The sequence below is a fragment of the Scylla paramamosain genome, chromosome 28 (assembly GCF_035594125.1).
Source record: "Scylla paramamosain isolate STU-SP2022 chromosome 28, ASM3559412v1, whole genome shotgun sequence".
Lineage (NCBI taxonomy): Eukaryota > Metazoa > Arthropoda > Malacostraca > Decapoda > Portunidae > Scylla > Scylla paramamosain.
In genome coordinates, this window is record NC_087178.1 from 5,130,001 (window position 1) to 5,145,000 (window position 15,000).

General features: G+C 45.9%; 1 protein-coding gene across 1 annotated transcript in view; it reads left to right on the forward strand.

Annotated features, from left to right (window-relative positions):
• LOC135115142 (serine/threonine-protein kinase PLK1-like) overlaps window positions 1-15,000 on the forward strand; it is a 95,933-nt gene that overhangs the window by 64,166 nt on the left and 16,767 nt on the right. The window contains exon 3 of the mRNA XM_064031643.1: window positions 6,946-7,062. Coding sequence (XP_063887713.1) covers window positions 6,946-7,062 — 117 coding nt within the window. The remainder of the gene's footprint in view (window positions 1-6,945; window positions 7,063-15,000) is intronic.

The following is a 15,000-nucleotide window of genomic DNA, read 5'->3' on the forward strand; positions in this document are numbered from 1 at the left end:
AAGAAGGAAGGAGGATTAGGACGAGGGCGAGGACAAGTGAAGATTAAAGAGAAACAATCAGTATTTTAAGTAGTTGTAGTAGTAGTGGTGGTAGTGGTAGTGGTGATGGTGGTGGTAGCAGTAGTAGTAGTAATAGTAGTAGTAGCACTAAGAAGAGGAGGAGGAGGAGGAGGGAAAGAATTAGAGCAAAAAGGAGGAGGAGGAAGAGTATTCAAGTTCAAGTAACAAGAAGCAGAGGAGGAGGAGGAGGAGGAGGAGGAGGAGGAGGAGGAGGAGGAGGAGGAGGAATATAAAAAGTGGAGGTGGAGAGTACAAGGAGGAGGAGGAGAAGGAAGAGAAAGGGGAATATATATAATAAGTAAAACATTAAACCGTAAAGGAAGAAGAGGAGGAGGAAGAGGAGGAGAGGAGGAGGAGGAGGATTACATTGGATTACGTTCAAGGAAAAGGAAGGGGAGGAGGAGGAGGAGGAGGAGGAAGTGGAAAAGAGAAGCCAAAGAACAATAGTATAAAGAATGGGAGCAATGAAGAACTGTAAAAGGGAAGAGGAGGAGGAGGAAGAGGAGGAGGAGGAGGAGGAGGAGGAGGAGGAGGAGGAGGAGGAGGAGGAGGAGGAGGAGGAGGAGGAGGAGGAGGAGGAGGAGGCGACATCCTGTTTATATACCACCGCAAGCAAGAAGAACCGAAAGTTATTCCTGAGAGAGAGAGAGAGAGAGAGAGAGAGAGAGAGAGAGAGAGAGAGAGAGAGAGAGAGAGAGAGAGAGAGAGAGAGAGAGAGAGAGACTGAGACTGTTTGTGTGCATATGTACGTTATTTATTATGTGCGTAAGTGTGTGTGTGTTAAGAAGCCTTGTGTGTGTGTGTGTGTGTGTGTGTGTGTGTGTGTGTGTGTGTGTGTGTGTGTGTGTGTGTGTGTGTGTGTTTTATGTAACGACGTAAATGTTGCTATGGTTTTTTCTTTTTTTTTTTTTTTTACTTCTTTTCTTCTCGTCCACACCCCCTCTGACCTTTACAGTTATCTTGTGACCTTACTTTTCCTGACGATTGCTTTATTGTGTTGCATGTTTTACTGCACTTGGTTGTGTTGTGTTAGCGTGGGTGTTTTGGTGTGTCAATTTTAATGTTCTTGTGTATATTTGGAATGCAGGGCACGTGTTAGCCTGAGTGTGTCTGTGTAGTTAGGTTAGAAAGGGCACCAGTGTGTGTGTGTGTGTTGAGATAGGTGTCAGTTTGTGTGTCTGTCTATCACTCACTCACTCACTCACTCACTCACTCACTCACTCACTCTGTCGGTCGATGTATGAGTCAGTGAGTTGGTATGCTGAGTCCGTTAAGTCAGTCGATATGTGGCTGATCAGTAAATTATTCAGTGCACCAAGGCAGTACTTAGCCACCCATTAGTCATTCAGTCAGTCATTTGGTCTGTCAGTCAATACAAATTATTATTGAAACGTTCACTCTCTTTTGTCATTGGGGAAAAAAAAAGCTTGGTCTGTCAGTCAGTCAGTCAGTCAGTCAGTCAGTCAGTCAGTCAGTCAGATTGTTACACCCTGTCGCCCCAGTATACTCCTGTGTGTGTGTGTGTGTGTGTGTGTGTGTGTGTGTGTGTGTGGGTCGATAACTTACGTGTGTGTGGATACGTTGCATTTGTGTGCGTGTTTTTGTGTTATAATACTGTGTGTGTGTGTGTGTGTGTGTGTGTGTGTGTGTGTGTGTGTGTGTGTGTGTGTGTGCGTGTGTGGACGAAGCCAAGACGATGTTTTGGTAAAGAGGTCAATCCCACACACACACACACACACACACACACACACACACACACACACACACACACACACACACACACACACACACACACACACACACACACACACACACACACACAGAATAAACAGAGGTGCAATTTTACTGATGAAAAAGAAAGTTAAGGAAGAAAAGAAATGTAGAAAGAAAAGAAAATAAGGAGGAAGGAAGGAAAGAAGGAAGAAAAAAAGATTATCTAGACCTGGACGTGTTGTCGTGTGTGTGTGTGTGTGTGTGTGTGTGTGTGTGTGTGCGTGTGTGTTGTGTTTTCCTTGCATTGCATCTAACATGTCGTATTTGCTCTGCCTCTAATCCTCCATTACCCTCCTCCCTTCCTTCCTCCCTTCTTTCTTTCACCCTCCCTCCTTCCCTCCCTTCCTTCCTTCCTTCTCTTTCACCCTCTTCCTTTCTCCACACCCTTCCTCTTCCTTTATCCCTTCTCTCCTTCCTCTCTCAACTAGCTTCCTCTTCCTCTTCCTCTTATTCCCCACCCTTCTCCCTTGTCTCTATTCCTCCCATTCCATCCACCCTTTCCTCTCCTTTTTATCTCCCATTCCTTTCCTTTTCACCCCAAAAATCACCTTCATTCACTTTGCTTCTCTTTCTTTCTTTGTTCCTTTTTATTCATTCTTCCTTTCCTTCACCTCTCTTTCGTTTTATCCTTTCCTCTCTTCTCTCTCATTTACTTTTTCCATCTTCCCTTCCCTTCTCTTATTATCCTTATTTCCTTCCCTTTCATTTACTCTCTCTTCCTTCCCTCCCTCTTATCTTCCTTTTCTTTTCGTTTCTTCCCTTCCTTTTGGTCTTCTTTCTTTCTCTTCCTGTACTTTTTATTTGTCTTCCCTTCTCTTCCCTTCTCTTCCTTTCCTTTCCCTTCTTCCTCTCCCTTTCCTTCTTGCGTTTCATTTACTCTCCTCTCCTTCTCTCCTTCCTTTCTCCTCTTACATTCGCTTTTCTCTCCCTCTCTCCCACTCTCTCTCTCCCTCTCCCTCTCCCTTCCTGTCACACGCCATGACTTTATCCCGAGAGGAACTCGGGGACCTGTCGGGGTTGGGCGTCACCTGAGGAGGGAAGGGGGAGGGAATCTGAGGAAAGGGGTGAGAGTGCCAAGGGAGGGAGATAGGGAAGGGGAGAATTTGGGGAGGAACTACGATGCTTATTCTTCCCTTCCCCCATCTCTTCCCCTTTTTTCTCCCGTTTTTCCTCCCCATTTCTTTGCTCTTTCTTCTCCTTTCTCCCTTTCCCTATCTCCTCATCTTCCCTCCCATTTCCTTTATGCCCTTCTCTCCTTCTTTTCCCTTCCCTTCTCCATTCATCCCCTTCCCCTCTTCTTCATCCCCTTTCCCTCTTTTTCATCTTTTTCTCTTTCTCCCCTTCCCCCTTCTATCCTTCTCCTCTTCCTCTTCTCCCCCTTTCTCCTTTCTCCCCCTTGTCTCCTTCCCCTTCCTCCCAGTTCTCCCTCTCTTTCCCCATTCATCCTCTTCCCTCTTCTTTCCCTTTCTCTCCATCCTTCCCTCCTTTCCTCCTTCCTCCCCTCCTCCTTCCCCCTCTCTTCCCCATAGCTTCCCCTCCCTCAGTCATCTACTGCATGTCAACTCCTCCAACCTTCTCCCTCCATATTCCTTTTCTTCCTTCGTCAGCGTCCCATCCCCCCTTTCCTCCCCCATCCCTTTCTCCCTTCCCTCCCCTCCCCATAACGAAGGGAATTGTGGTATTTTTTTTCTCCTGCCTCGCTGGGGAGAGAAACGCGCCGCTAGAATACACAAGTCGTGCCGGGGTGCCAGGAAGAGGAGGAGGAGGAGGAGGAGGAGGAGGAGGAGGAGGAGGAGGAGGAGGAGGAGGAGGAGGAGGAGTGTAGTGGGAGGCCATCTTGTTCCTTTTTCCTCTGCTCTCAAAACACTGACAAAAATAGATAAAAATGTACCTGTGTGCTACCTCCCCGTGCCTCCTCTTCTTCCTCCTCTTCCTCTACCTCTTCCTTTTTTTCCTCTTCTTCCTCCTCCTCCTCCTCTTTCTCTTATATCTTTCGTCTTCTCTTCCTCCTTTTCCTCTTCTCCTCCTCTTTCTTTTCTTCTTCCTCCTCATCATCTTCCTCTCCTCCTCCTCCTCTCATATCTTCCGTCTTCTTCTCCTTCATTTCCTCTCCTCCTCCTCCTATCTTTCTTACATCTTTACTTCTCCTTCCCTTTCTCTGTTTCACTCATACTATTCTACCCCTCCTCCTCCTCCTCCTCCTCCTCCTCCTCCTCCTCCTCCTCCTCCTCCTCCTCCTCCTCCTCCTCCTCCTCCTGCCTCATTACTCTCCCCTGTCCTTCCCCTTCATAACATTCCCCTCAACCCCCATCTTGGCATCCCTTCTACTTCCCCTCCCATCCCCTCTCTTCCCCCTATATTTCCCTCCCCTCCCCTCACCTCCCCTTCACTCTATATTCCCCTCCTCTCCCTCCTCTCTCTCCATATTTCCCTCTCCTTCCTCCGGTCCCTCCCCATCCCTTCCCTTCACTCATTCTCGTAGATTGAAAGACGCGGTAGTAATGGTGATGGTGGTGATGGTGGTGGTGATGGCGTTGCGATGATTTATGTGTTGGTGGTGATTAGGTCGTTGATGTCGTGGTGGTGGTGTTAGTGTGGTGGTGATTATAGATGATGGTGATAATGATGGTGATGATGAGATGAGGAGGAGTCTTTGCCATCACCATTCTGTCTTTCTTCTTCATTATGTGACTGTTAAATCATTCTAAGGGTCTACAGATATGCTGCTGTTGTGATGACAGTGGTGATAGTGGTGGTGATGGTGATGGTGGTGGTAATAGTGATGATGTCTGGTGATAACGGCAGTGATGGTGATGGTGTTTGGTGATAGTGGTGGTGATAGTGTTATTTGACCTTCAGTGACAGTGTGATGGTGTAGCGGGGTCAAACACAGGATGAGGTTAGGCTTTCCGAGGTCAGGTGTCAGAGTGAGGTCAGGTCAAGGCTGTTTGTTATTGGAGAGAAGAATCAAATATTTTTCTTTGTAATTTAAGTTTAGGCCCTCTCTCTCTCTCTCTCTCTCTCTCTCTCTCTCTCTCTCTCTCTCTCTCTCTCTCTCTCTCTCTCTCTCTCTCTCTCTCTGTCATTTTTTCCCCTAGTCTTTTTGTTGCCGTTCTTTTTTTCCATTTTGTTGTTGTTGTTGTTGTTGTTGTTGTTGTTGTTGTTGTTGTTGTTTTCTTTTTCTTTTCTCCTCCTCCTCCTCCTCCTCCTCCTCTGAAAAGGGGAAGAAAAGATAAAGTAAAGAGGGTCAGGTGAGAGAGAGAGAGAGAGAGAGAGAGAGAGAGAGAGAGAGAGAGAGAGAGAGAGAGAGAGAGAGAGAGTTTCAGGTAAAGAAAAGAAAAAAACAAGAATAATGATGAGTTTTGGAAAGAGGAATTAGAGGAGGAAGAGGAGGAGGAGGAGGAAGAAGAGGAAGAGGAAGAGGAGGAGGAGGAAAAGGAGAAGGGAGGACAAGGCTTCTCCGTCAGACTGACTAATGACTGCTTCAAAATGGAGGGGGGAGGGAAGGGAAGGGAAGGGAAGGGAAAAGTAAAAGGGAGAGGGGGGAGGGGAAGGGGAAGGGGAAGGGAGAGTGAAAGGAAGGTCTCAATATCCATCAAGTTGTCCCGGTGACATTCCTAGACTGAGTGAGGGAGAGGGGAGAGGGGAGAGAAGGAGATGGGGGGATGGGGGGAAGGATAGAGCACTGCGGTAAGGGAGGAAGGAGAGGGGTAAAAGGAGGGAGTAGGACAGGGAGAGAAGGGAGGAGAGGGAGAGGGGAAGAGATTGAAGAAGGGAAGGGGGAAATGGAGAGGGGGAAGGAAAGGATGATGAGAGAGAGAGAGAGAGAGAGAGAGAGAGAGAGAGAGAGAGAGAGAGAGAGAGAGAGAGGAAGAGGAAATGAAGAAAGATGGATTGGGGAAGAGAGATGAGGAAGAGGGGAAAAGGAAAATGAAGATGGAGAGGAAGAGGGAGGAATTATGAGAGGGAAATGGAAGAGGAGGAGGAGGAGGAGCAGAGGAAAGAGGATATGGGGAAGAGAGGAAATGAGGAGAATGAAAGGAAAAAAATGAAAAAATAAAGAGGACAAGAAGAAAAGCGAAGAAAAAGAAGACGAAAAGGGAAGGAAAAGAAAATAGGGAAGAGGAGGGGTAGGAAAAAAGTAAAAAGAGAAAACTGAAGAGAATAAAAGAAAAAGGAGAGAGAAGAAAAAAGAAAGGAACGAAAAAAGATAAAAAAAAGAGATAAAACATTAAGATAAAAAAAATAGAGGAAGAAGAGAGAGAGAGGGAGAAGAGAGGGAGGGAAAAGGGGGTAGGGAGAACCAGAGACACACACACACACACACACCAGGTGGCTGAGAATAGATTACAGGTGAGGTGAGAGAGGCAGGCAATCAGTGCACAGGTGAGGCAGATTAATGAAGTCATCACAGGTAGGTCACTTGAACTTATGGAAACAGTTAGAAATTCCAGAATAGAGGGAAACTGGGATAGGAAATAGGGAAACTGTGCTCTCTCTCTCTCTCTCTCTCTCTCTCTCTCTCTCTCTCTCTCTCTCTCTCTCTCTCTCTCTCTCTCTCTCTCTCTCTGAAACTGAATCTAGATTGATGCCGCTCATTGTGGCTCGGGTTCCTAATGTTTCCGCGTGTGGTTCTCGTGTGGTGAGAGAGAGAGAGAGAGAGAGAGAGAGAGAGAGAGAGAGAGAGAGAGAGAGAGAGAGAGAGAGAGAGAGAGAGAGAGAGAGAGTTAACGCATCAGTGAAAAAATTGTATGAGAAAAAATGTGTGAAAAAGAGAGAAGGTTGAAAAAGAGAGTAAAAGGAAGGCAGGTTGGTATAATGAGAGAGAGAGAGAGAGAGAGAGAGAGAGAGAGAGAGAGAGAGAGAGAGAGAGAGAGAGAGAGAGAGAGGCGGGATACAATGTCAATATGTGGCGGACGTGATATAAGATGCATAATTCTCTCTCTCTCTCTCTCTCTCTCTCTCTCTCTCTCTCTCTCTCTCTCTCTCTCTCTCTCTCTCTCTCTCTCTCTCTCCTCCCTTATTATTCCCCTACTTTCACTCATCACCATCACCACTTAGCTTTCACCATCAATACCATCACTTACTCATCTCCATCTGTGCCTTCGTCAGATCGCCCGAGAGATCGAGGTCCACCGCCACCTTCGTCACCAGCACGTCGTCCGCTTCCACCACTACTTCGAGGATGACGCCAACGTGTACATCATCCTCGAGAACTGTGCCAGGAGGGTGAGTACTCTGACGGAGGCGCTGCAGAAGGGAGGAGGAGGAGGAGGAGGAGGAGGTAGAGGAGTGGGGGTTGTAAGTGGTGGTGGTGGTAGTAGTGGGTGAGTTCACTGAAGGCGGCGGTGCAGAAGGAAAGAGAAAGTAGAGGTTGTTGTGAATAGTAGTCGTAGTCGTAGGAGGAAGACGAGGAATGGTAAAAGAGGAGAGGAGAGGGAAAGAGGAGAAAGAAGGAAAGAAAGCGAAAAAGAAGAAGCAGGAGGAGGAGGAGGAGGAGGAGAAGAAGAAGGAGGAGGAGCAAAAAAACGAGGAAGGTTGAAATATTAGGTGAAAAAATATAGACAGTGATATAAAAGCAAAACAGTGGAGCAAAAGGAGAGAGAGAGAGAGAGAGAGAGAGAGAGAGAGAGAGAGAGAGAGAGAGAGAGAGAGAGAGAGAGAGAGAGAGAGAGAGATGAAGTTTGTAGTACTCTTTGTGACTGCAATAACAAGGCCATTGCCAAAAGTTTTTTTCTCTATTTTGTTTGACGTCACAAGTTACTGGAGGACGAAGAGGAGGAGGAGGAGGAGGAGAAGAAGGAGGAGGAGGAGGAAAGAAAAGAGGAGGAGGAGAAGTAAGAAGAAAGAAAAGAGGAGGAGGAGGAGGAGGAGGAGGACAACAACAACGACAACATCAGTAAAAGTTAAAAGCCGCTTATAAATATAGAAAATAACTAAAGAAAACGACAGAGAGAGAGAGAGAGAGAGAGAGAGAGAGAGAGAGAGAGAGAGAGAGAGAGAGAGAGAGAGAGAGAAAACCGATGACGCTCGGATAAGCAATAAAAACGACGATTGAGAGAGAGAGAGAGAGAGAGAGAGAGAGAGAGAGAGAGAGAGAGAGAGAGAGAGAGAGAGAGAGAGAGAGAGAGACGCGGGAGGTGAGGGGAGCTTTGTTAAAACTCTGAGGGGGTGAATCTGTATATTGAAGGGGTGAAGGGGGAGGAAGTTAAGGGAGAGAGAGAGGGAGGGAGAGGGGAGAGAGAAAGAGAAAGGGGAAGTATAGGGAGGTTTGTTGGCAGCCCTCGTTATGTTAGAAAGGGAAGAGGGGAATGGATGGAGAGACAGAGGGGAATGAGGAGGAGGAGGAGGAGGAGGAGGAGGAGGAGGAGGAGGAGGAGGAGGAGGAGGAAGAGGAAGACAACTGGGCCTCGTGCCAAATACTCTTACCGTAGTTCACAGTTGTTAGTACGATGTGGTGATGGTGATGGTGGTGATGGTGATGTAGAAGGGGGCGAAAGTAATGGTGTTGGTGGTGAAAGCGATGATGGTGGTGGTAGTGGTTGCAAAGTAGCAGTGGTGGTGATGGTGGTGCTTGTTAATTAGTGATTGTGGTGGTGTTGGTGATGGTGGTGATAATGCAACACACAAGGCGAGAGAGAGAGAGAGAGAGAGAGAGAGAGAGAGAGAGAGAGAGAGAGAGAGAGAGAGAGAGAGAGAGAGAGAGAGACGCGGCGGAAGGGAAAGAAAGACAGAGAAAAAAAAAAGAGAGGAAGGAAAAGGTGGAGGTAGGGAGGGAGAGAGGGAGGAGGAAAGGGAGAGGGGAAAAAACAAGGCACAGAGGAGGAAAGTAGAAGGAAGAAAGAGAATCTGACCGGATAGAGAGAGAGAGAGAGAGAGAGAGAGAGAGAGAGAGAGAGAGAGAGAGAGAGAGAGAGAGAGAGACCTTACGACCTCGGCAAGCTAGTCTCCTTTTAATCCATCACATCAACACACACACACACACACACACACACACACACACACACACACACACACACACACACACACACACACACACACCTGCCTACACAACTGGTTTTTACGTATCCTTAAACTCCACCAAATTAAGGTGTTGTCCCCTCTCCCTCTCTCTCCCAGATTCTCCCTCTCCAACTCTCCCACCTCTCCCTCCTCTCCCTCCCTCTCTCTCCCCATCATCCTCTTTCTCCATCTGTTTACTTCCCATTCTCTCTCTCTCTCTCTCTCTCTCTCTCTCTCTCTCTCTCTCTCTCTCTCTCTCTCTCTCTCTCTCTCTCTCTCTCTCTCTCTCTCTCTCTCTCTCTCTAGGCCTCATTGCCTCCTTGTCGTCCTGATTCTCATTCCCTTTCTCTTTCTCCCTCCAATCTCTCTCTCTCTCTCTCTCTCTCTCTCTCTCTCTCTCTCTCTCTCTCTCTCTCTCTCTCTCTCTCTCTCTCTCTCTCTCTCCTCGCTTTAAATCCCCGCAGACTCAATAGTTGTTCTCTTCCCTGCAAGCACGAGAGAGAGAGAGAGAGAGAGAGAGAGAGAGAGAGAGAGAGAGAGAGAGAGAGAGAGAGAGAGAGAGAGAGAGAGAGAAGACGTCTGGAAAACCTTCTCTTTGTTTTCACTTTAGCCGAATCTGACGTCTCTCTCTTTGCCTCATGATTGATTCTCGGGGAGGTTTTAAGGCGCCCGATTGATTTCCTGGGAGGGGGAGAGGGAGAGGGAGAGGGCGCCTGGTGGGGGGAGAAATGGGGAGAGAGACGGAGGGACAAGGGAAAGAGGGAGAGAGAGGAAGGGAAAGAGAATAGCTGTATATAGTAGAGGTTGGGATGCAAAAATGGGAAGAGAGACAGAGAAGGAGAGTGAAAGAAACAGGGAGAGACGAAGGAACGAGGGAGATAGAGAAAGGGAAAGAGAATAGCGGTGTGTGGTAGAGACAGAAACAGGAGATAAGGAAAAGAGAAGGAAAGTGAGACAGGGAGGGAGAAACGGGAAAGGGAGAGACGGGAGAGAAGGAGAGAAAGAAAATGAGACAGGGAGGAACAGAAGAACGAGAGGAAGAGGGGGAGGAAGAGAGACGGAGGAACAGGGGAAAGAAAGAGGCAGAAGGAGAAAAGGGAAGGAGAAGGGCGGAGTGTAGTAGAGGAACAGAGAGAAACGTGGAAAGAGAGAGACAAAGAAGAGGAAGAAGAGGAAGAGGGAAGGAGGGTGAGAGGTGGGGAGAGAATGGGAAGGACAGAACCAAGGGGAGGGTGGTAGACACAGAAAGGGGAGGAGAAGGGAGAGTATGGAAGAGAGGAACAGAAACAGAGAAAGAGAGAAATAGAAGAAAGGAAGGAAGAAAAGTGATGAAAGTAAGAGAAAAGAGAAATGTAACAGAGAGAGAGAGAGAGAGAGAGAGAGAGAGAGAGAGAGAGAGAGAGAGAGAGAGAGAGAGAGAGATTAGTAAAGAACAGTATTTCCGCTTCCATCGTTCTTTCTTTCCTTCCTTCCTTCGTTCGTTCATTCGTTGGTTCCTTTCTTTTTTCTTTCTTTCTTTCTCTCTTTCTTTCTTTCTTTCTTTCTTTCTTTCTTTCTTTCTTTCTTTCTTCCCTCCTTCCTTCCTTCCTTCCTTCCCTCCCTCTCTCTACTTTTATTTTTCCTTATTTTCTTTTCTGTGATGTTTACTTTAGAAGTGCAACACACACACACACACACACACACACACACACACACACACACACACACACACACACACACACACACACACACACACACACGTAATCTTTTGACATAATCCCTGCCTTCCCTCCCTCCTTCCCTCCCTCATCCCTTTCCTCTTTCCCTCCCTCCCTCCCTCCCTCCCTCTCTCTCTCTCTCTCTCTCTCTCTCTCTCTCTCTCTCTCTCTCTCTCTCTCTCTCTCTCTCTCTCTCTCTCTCTCTCTCTCTCTCTCTCTCTCTCTCTCTCTCTCTCTCTCTCTCTCTCTCTCTAAACTAGCAAAGTCTGAGATGGAGTGTAACTTATTGTATTCTTTGTGTGTGTGTGTGTGTGTGTGTGTGTGTGTGTGTGTGTGTAGGACGTATGTATGTATGTGTGAGTGTGATAGGATGCAAAAGTATGCGAGTTCGTGTGTGTGTGTGTGTGTGTGTGTGTGTGTGTGTGTGTGTGTGTGTGTACGTGCTTATGTTTGTTTTATGTACGTATCTGTGTGTACGTGTCACTGAACCAAGATTTGTGTACACAGATGCTTAAGTGTGTGTGTGTGTGTGTGTGTGTGTGTGTGTGTGTGTCTGTGTGTGTGTCTGTGTGTGCGTGCGTGCGTGCGTTTGTGCGTGCGTGCGCGTGTGTAACTGCTTTGACTCTACTAGGAGAATGACCTTGCGAACTCGCACACACACACTCTCTCTCTCTCTCTCTCTCTCTCTCTCTCTCTCTCTCTCTCTCTCTCTCTCTCTCTCTCTCTCTCTCTCTCTCTCTCTCTCTCTCTCTCTCTCTCTCTCTCTCTCTCTCTCTCTCTCTCTCTCTCTCTCTCTCTCTCTCTCTCTCTCTCTCTCTCTCTCTCTATGTACATTTCCACTTTTCGTCTTTCTTGTATTCGTAAGCCTCTCTCTCTCTCTCTCTCTCTCTCTCTCTCTCTCTCTCTCTCTCTCTCTCTCTCTCTCTCTCTCTCTCTCTCTCTCTCTCTCTCTCTCTCTCTCTCTCTCTCTCCATAAAGGAAGGACATAAAATCTGTGGAAGGGAAGGAAGGGACTTGAGTTGTAGCAGAGAGAGAGAGAGAGAGAGAGAGAGAGAGAGAGAGAGAGAGAGAGAGAGAGAGAGAGAGAGAGAGAGAGAGAGAAGCCGCTTACAGAAGAGCTTAGCGAGACGAGACGAATGAAAGGATGATAGAAATATATTTTTCTTTCATTTTTTTCTTTTCTTCTTTCCCTTTGGAATCTCCCCTGCACTCTTCCCTCCCCCGCCCTCCCCCCCAGAAAAATAAATAAATAAATAAATAAATAAACACAAACTGAAGACGTCGTAAATTTTCAGAGAGAGAGAGAGAGAGAGAGAGAGAGAGAGAGAGAGAGAGAGAGAGAGAGAGAGAGAGAGAGAGAGAGAGAGAGATTTTCAGAGAGAGAGAGAGAGAGAGAGAGAGAGAGAGAGAGAGAGAGAGAGAGAGAGAGAGAGAGAGAGAGAGAGAGAGAGAGATTGACAAGGAAGGAAATTAACTGAAACAGAAACAAGAATTGAAAGGAAGACAGATTAGCACACACACACACACACACACACACACACACACACACACACACACACACACACACACACACACACACACAGTGATCATTAAGTGTGGAAAAGCAAGAAAAAATATAATAATGATGATGATGATGAAAATTATGAGGACAAAAAAAAACGAAAAAAAAACTTCGAAGAGAAAGAGAGAGAGAGAAAAAAAAAGAGTTGGTTCGTGAACGAGGGAAGTTTACAGAGAAGACTTGATAAAGGCAGTAAGAAGGAAGTAATGAAGAAAAGGTTGGAAAGTTAGTCATTTTCGAAAGTAAGGAAGAAAGAAAGAAGGGATGAGTGAAGAAAAAAGGAATTAGTGAAGCAAAAAAAGAAAGGGATATGTAGATTAGAAAGGCTAAAGATGGAGAGAAAAAGAGAAAAGTGAACAAAAATAATCCGTGGAAAGGAAAGGAAATTAATAAGTGAAGTAGAAGAGTAAAACTGAAGAGAAAGGAAGAATTGAATAAAAGAGAATAAGAGAGGAAGGAATAAAACACTGGAATGAAAATAAAGAATAGTAGTAAAGAGAGAGGGAGAGAGAAGAAAAAAGAAGAGAAAAACGACAATGAAATAGAAAAGAAGAGGGAGAAATAAAAATAACGAACGAGAGAGAGAGAGAGAGAGAGAGAGAGAGAGAGAGAGAGAGAGAGAGAGAGAGAGAGAGAGAGAGAGAGAGAGAGAATAGTAGCACTTTTAACAAATAGATACAGTTGAACTAGGAACATGCGAGGCGGACAGGCAGGGGAGAAACATTACGTCTGCTGGAGGCTGTGTTTACTGGCGTGAGGGGGCGTGGGGGGAGGGGAGTCGTAATGAGGCAGCTGGGTAGTCTCTCCCTCCTCCCTTCCTCCTCTTTCTTCTCCTCCTCTTCCTCTTCCTCCCTGTTTCTCTTCCTTGGGTTTCTCGTTTTCCTCTTTTTTTTTTCCTAATTGTTCTCGTTCTCCTTTTCTTCCTTTGTTGCCTCAGTTCCTTCTTCCTTTCCTTCCTCTTCCTTTCTTCCCTTTCCTTCTCTTTTATCTTTCTTCTCCTCTTTTCTTCCTGTTTCGTGATTGTGTTTATGTCTTGGTTATTTTCCTCATTATTCTCTCTTTCCTTCTGCTCCTCCTCCTCTTCTCCTCCTCCTGGTTTCTCTTCTCTCCCTCTTTTGTCTTCCTGTTAATGTTTCTGCGTCTTTTTTTTTTAATACTCCTCCTCCTCCTCCTCCTCTTCCTCCTCCTCCTCCTCCTCCTGCTCTAACTAGGAAGGCGAGGGAAAACAAACATAACAAGGCTGTCTCGTCACTTTAATACAAGGCCTGGCTGCCTCAACCACAGTGCCAGTGCCGCGGCCCTGAAGGGTGCCACGCGTGGGCTCAGCAGTGCCACCTTAAGACACCGGACCTGCTTTAATCCTGCTCCCTTAAGTGTTAGTCTGAAGATTATTACGATTGTTAACAGTGAGTCTTAGTGTCTGAGATTACGGAGTTGTGCTGTGGATCTAGTGCCACTCTGAGTTTGTAATTGTAATCAATGACATTTGAACCTTCAGACCCTGTTATCTTAAGGCACTGATACGATTAACACTTGTTAGTTCCATCTTGACCTTTTAAACACTGTGAAACACCAAAAAATGTCTTAAACTTCCAAAACTCCAGAAATATATTGAACCCTCACCAAAAATACCATTAAGGCGCCAGAAATGTTTATTAAAATAGAAACATATTTTTAAACTCCAAAACTAAGAATATATATATATATATATATATATATATATATATATATATATATATATATATATATATATATATATATATATATATATAAAGACAAACATTAAAAAAATATATATTATTAGGAATCCCTTAAATATTTAGGTCAATACATAACACACACACACACACACACACACACACACACACACACACACACACACACACACACACACACACACACACACACACACACACACACACACACACACACACACACACACACACACACACACTTTAAATACAGTTCCAAATATCCTTACATAAAAAAATACCACACCAAACTAAAAAAAGAAAAAAAAAACCATAGAGGCACTTAACTAGGAGCAACGGCACTCTTAAGTCACTACCCACGTCCATAATCCTTCATAGTGCCACATAGACTTCACTCATCCCTTACGCACCGTCACGACAACAGTGCTACACTAAACCCCTAGAGCGGCACTGTAATCCCTTGCTGTGGCACTCCTTCCCTCCTTAAAGCCCCTGCAGTGCCAGTAAACCAAGGTGCGGGGAACGTAGGTGGTGATACAGGTATGTAATAAGATTGAAGGTGGCACTGAGGAGGAGGAGGAGGAGGAGGAGGAGGAGGAGGAGGAGGAGGAGGAGGAGGAGGAGGAGGAGGAGGGATGTCGGCGAGGAAGCTTTGAAGGGCCAAGGTCACGATAACTGGAGGAGAAGGAGGAGAAGAAGAAGAAGAAGAAGAAGAAGAAGAAGAAGAAGAAGAAGAAGAAGACATAACAGGAGAAGAAGGAGACAGAAAGAAGGAAAGGAGAAGGAAAGAAACTAGGATGAAGAGAAGGAAAGAAAAGAAAGAAAAAAAGAAGAGAAGCAGGCGGAAGAGAAGGAAAAAGAAGAGGCAGTGAAAATGGTGAATAATGATGATGTTTGCAGAGAGAAAAGAGGAGGAGAAGAAGAAGAAATAAGGGTGACAGGTAATGGAATGAAGATGATAATGGGGGAGATGGGAACATGTAACTTACGAGGAAGAAGAAGAAGAAGAGGAGGAGGAGGAACAAAAGGAAGAAGAGAGAAAGAATAAGAAGAGGTAGAAGATAAAACTCAGAAGCGAAGAAAAAGCAGGGAAGAGGCCACAAAAGACGGGGAAGAAGGAAAAGACGTGAAGGGTGAGGCAATAATAAAAGGAGAACAGAATTGAGGATGACAGGCTGGAGATAAGGAGGTCACC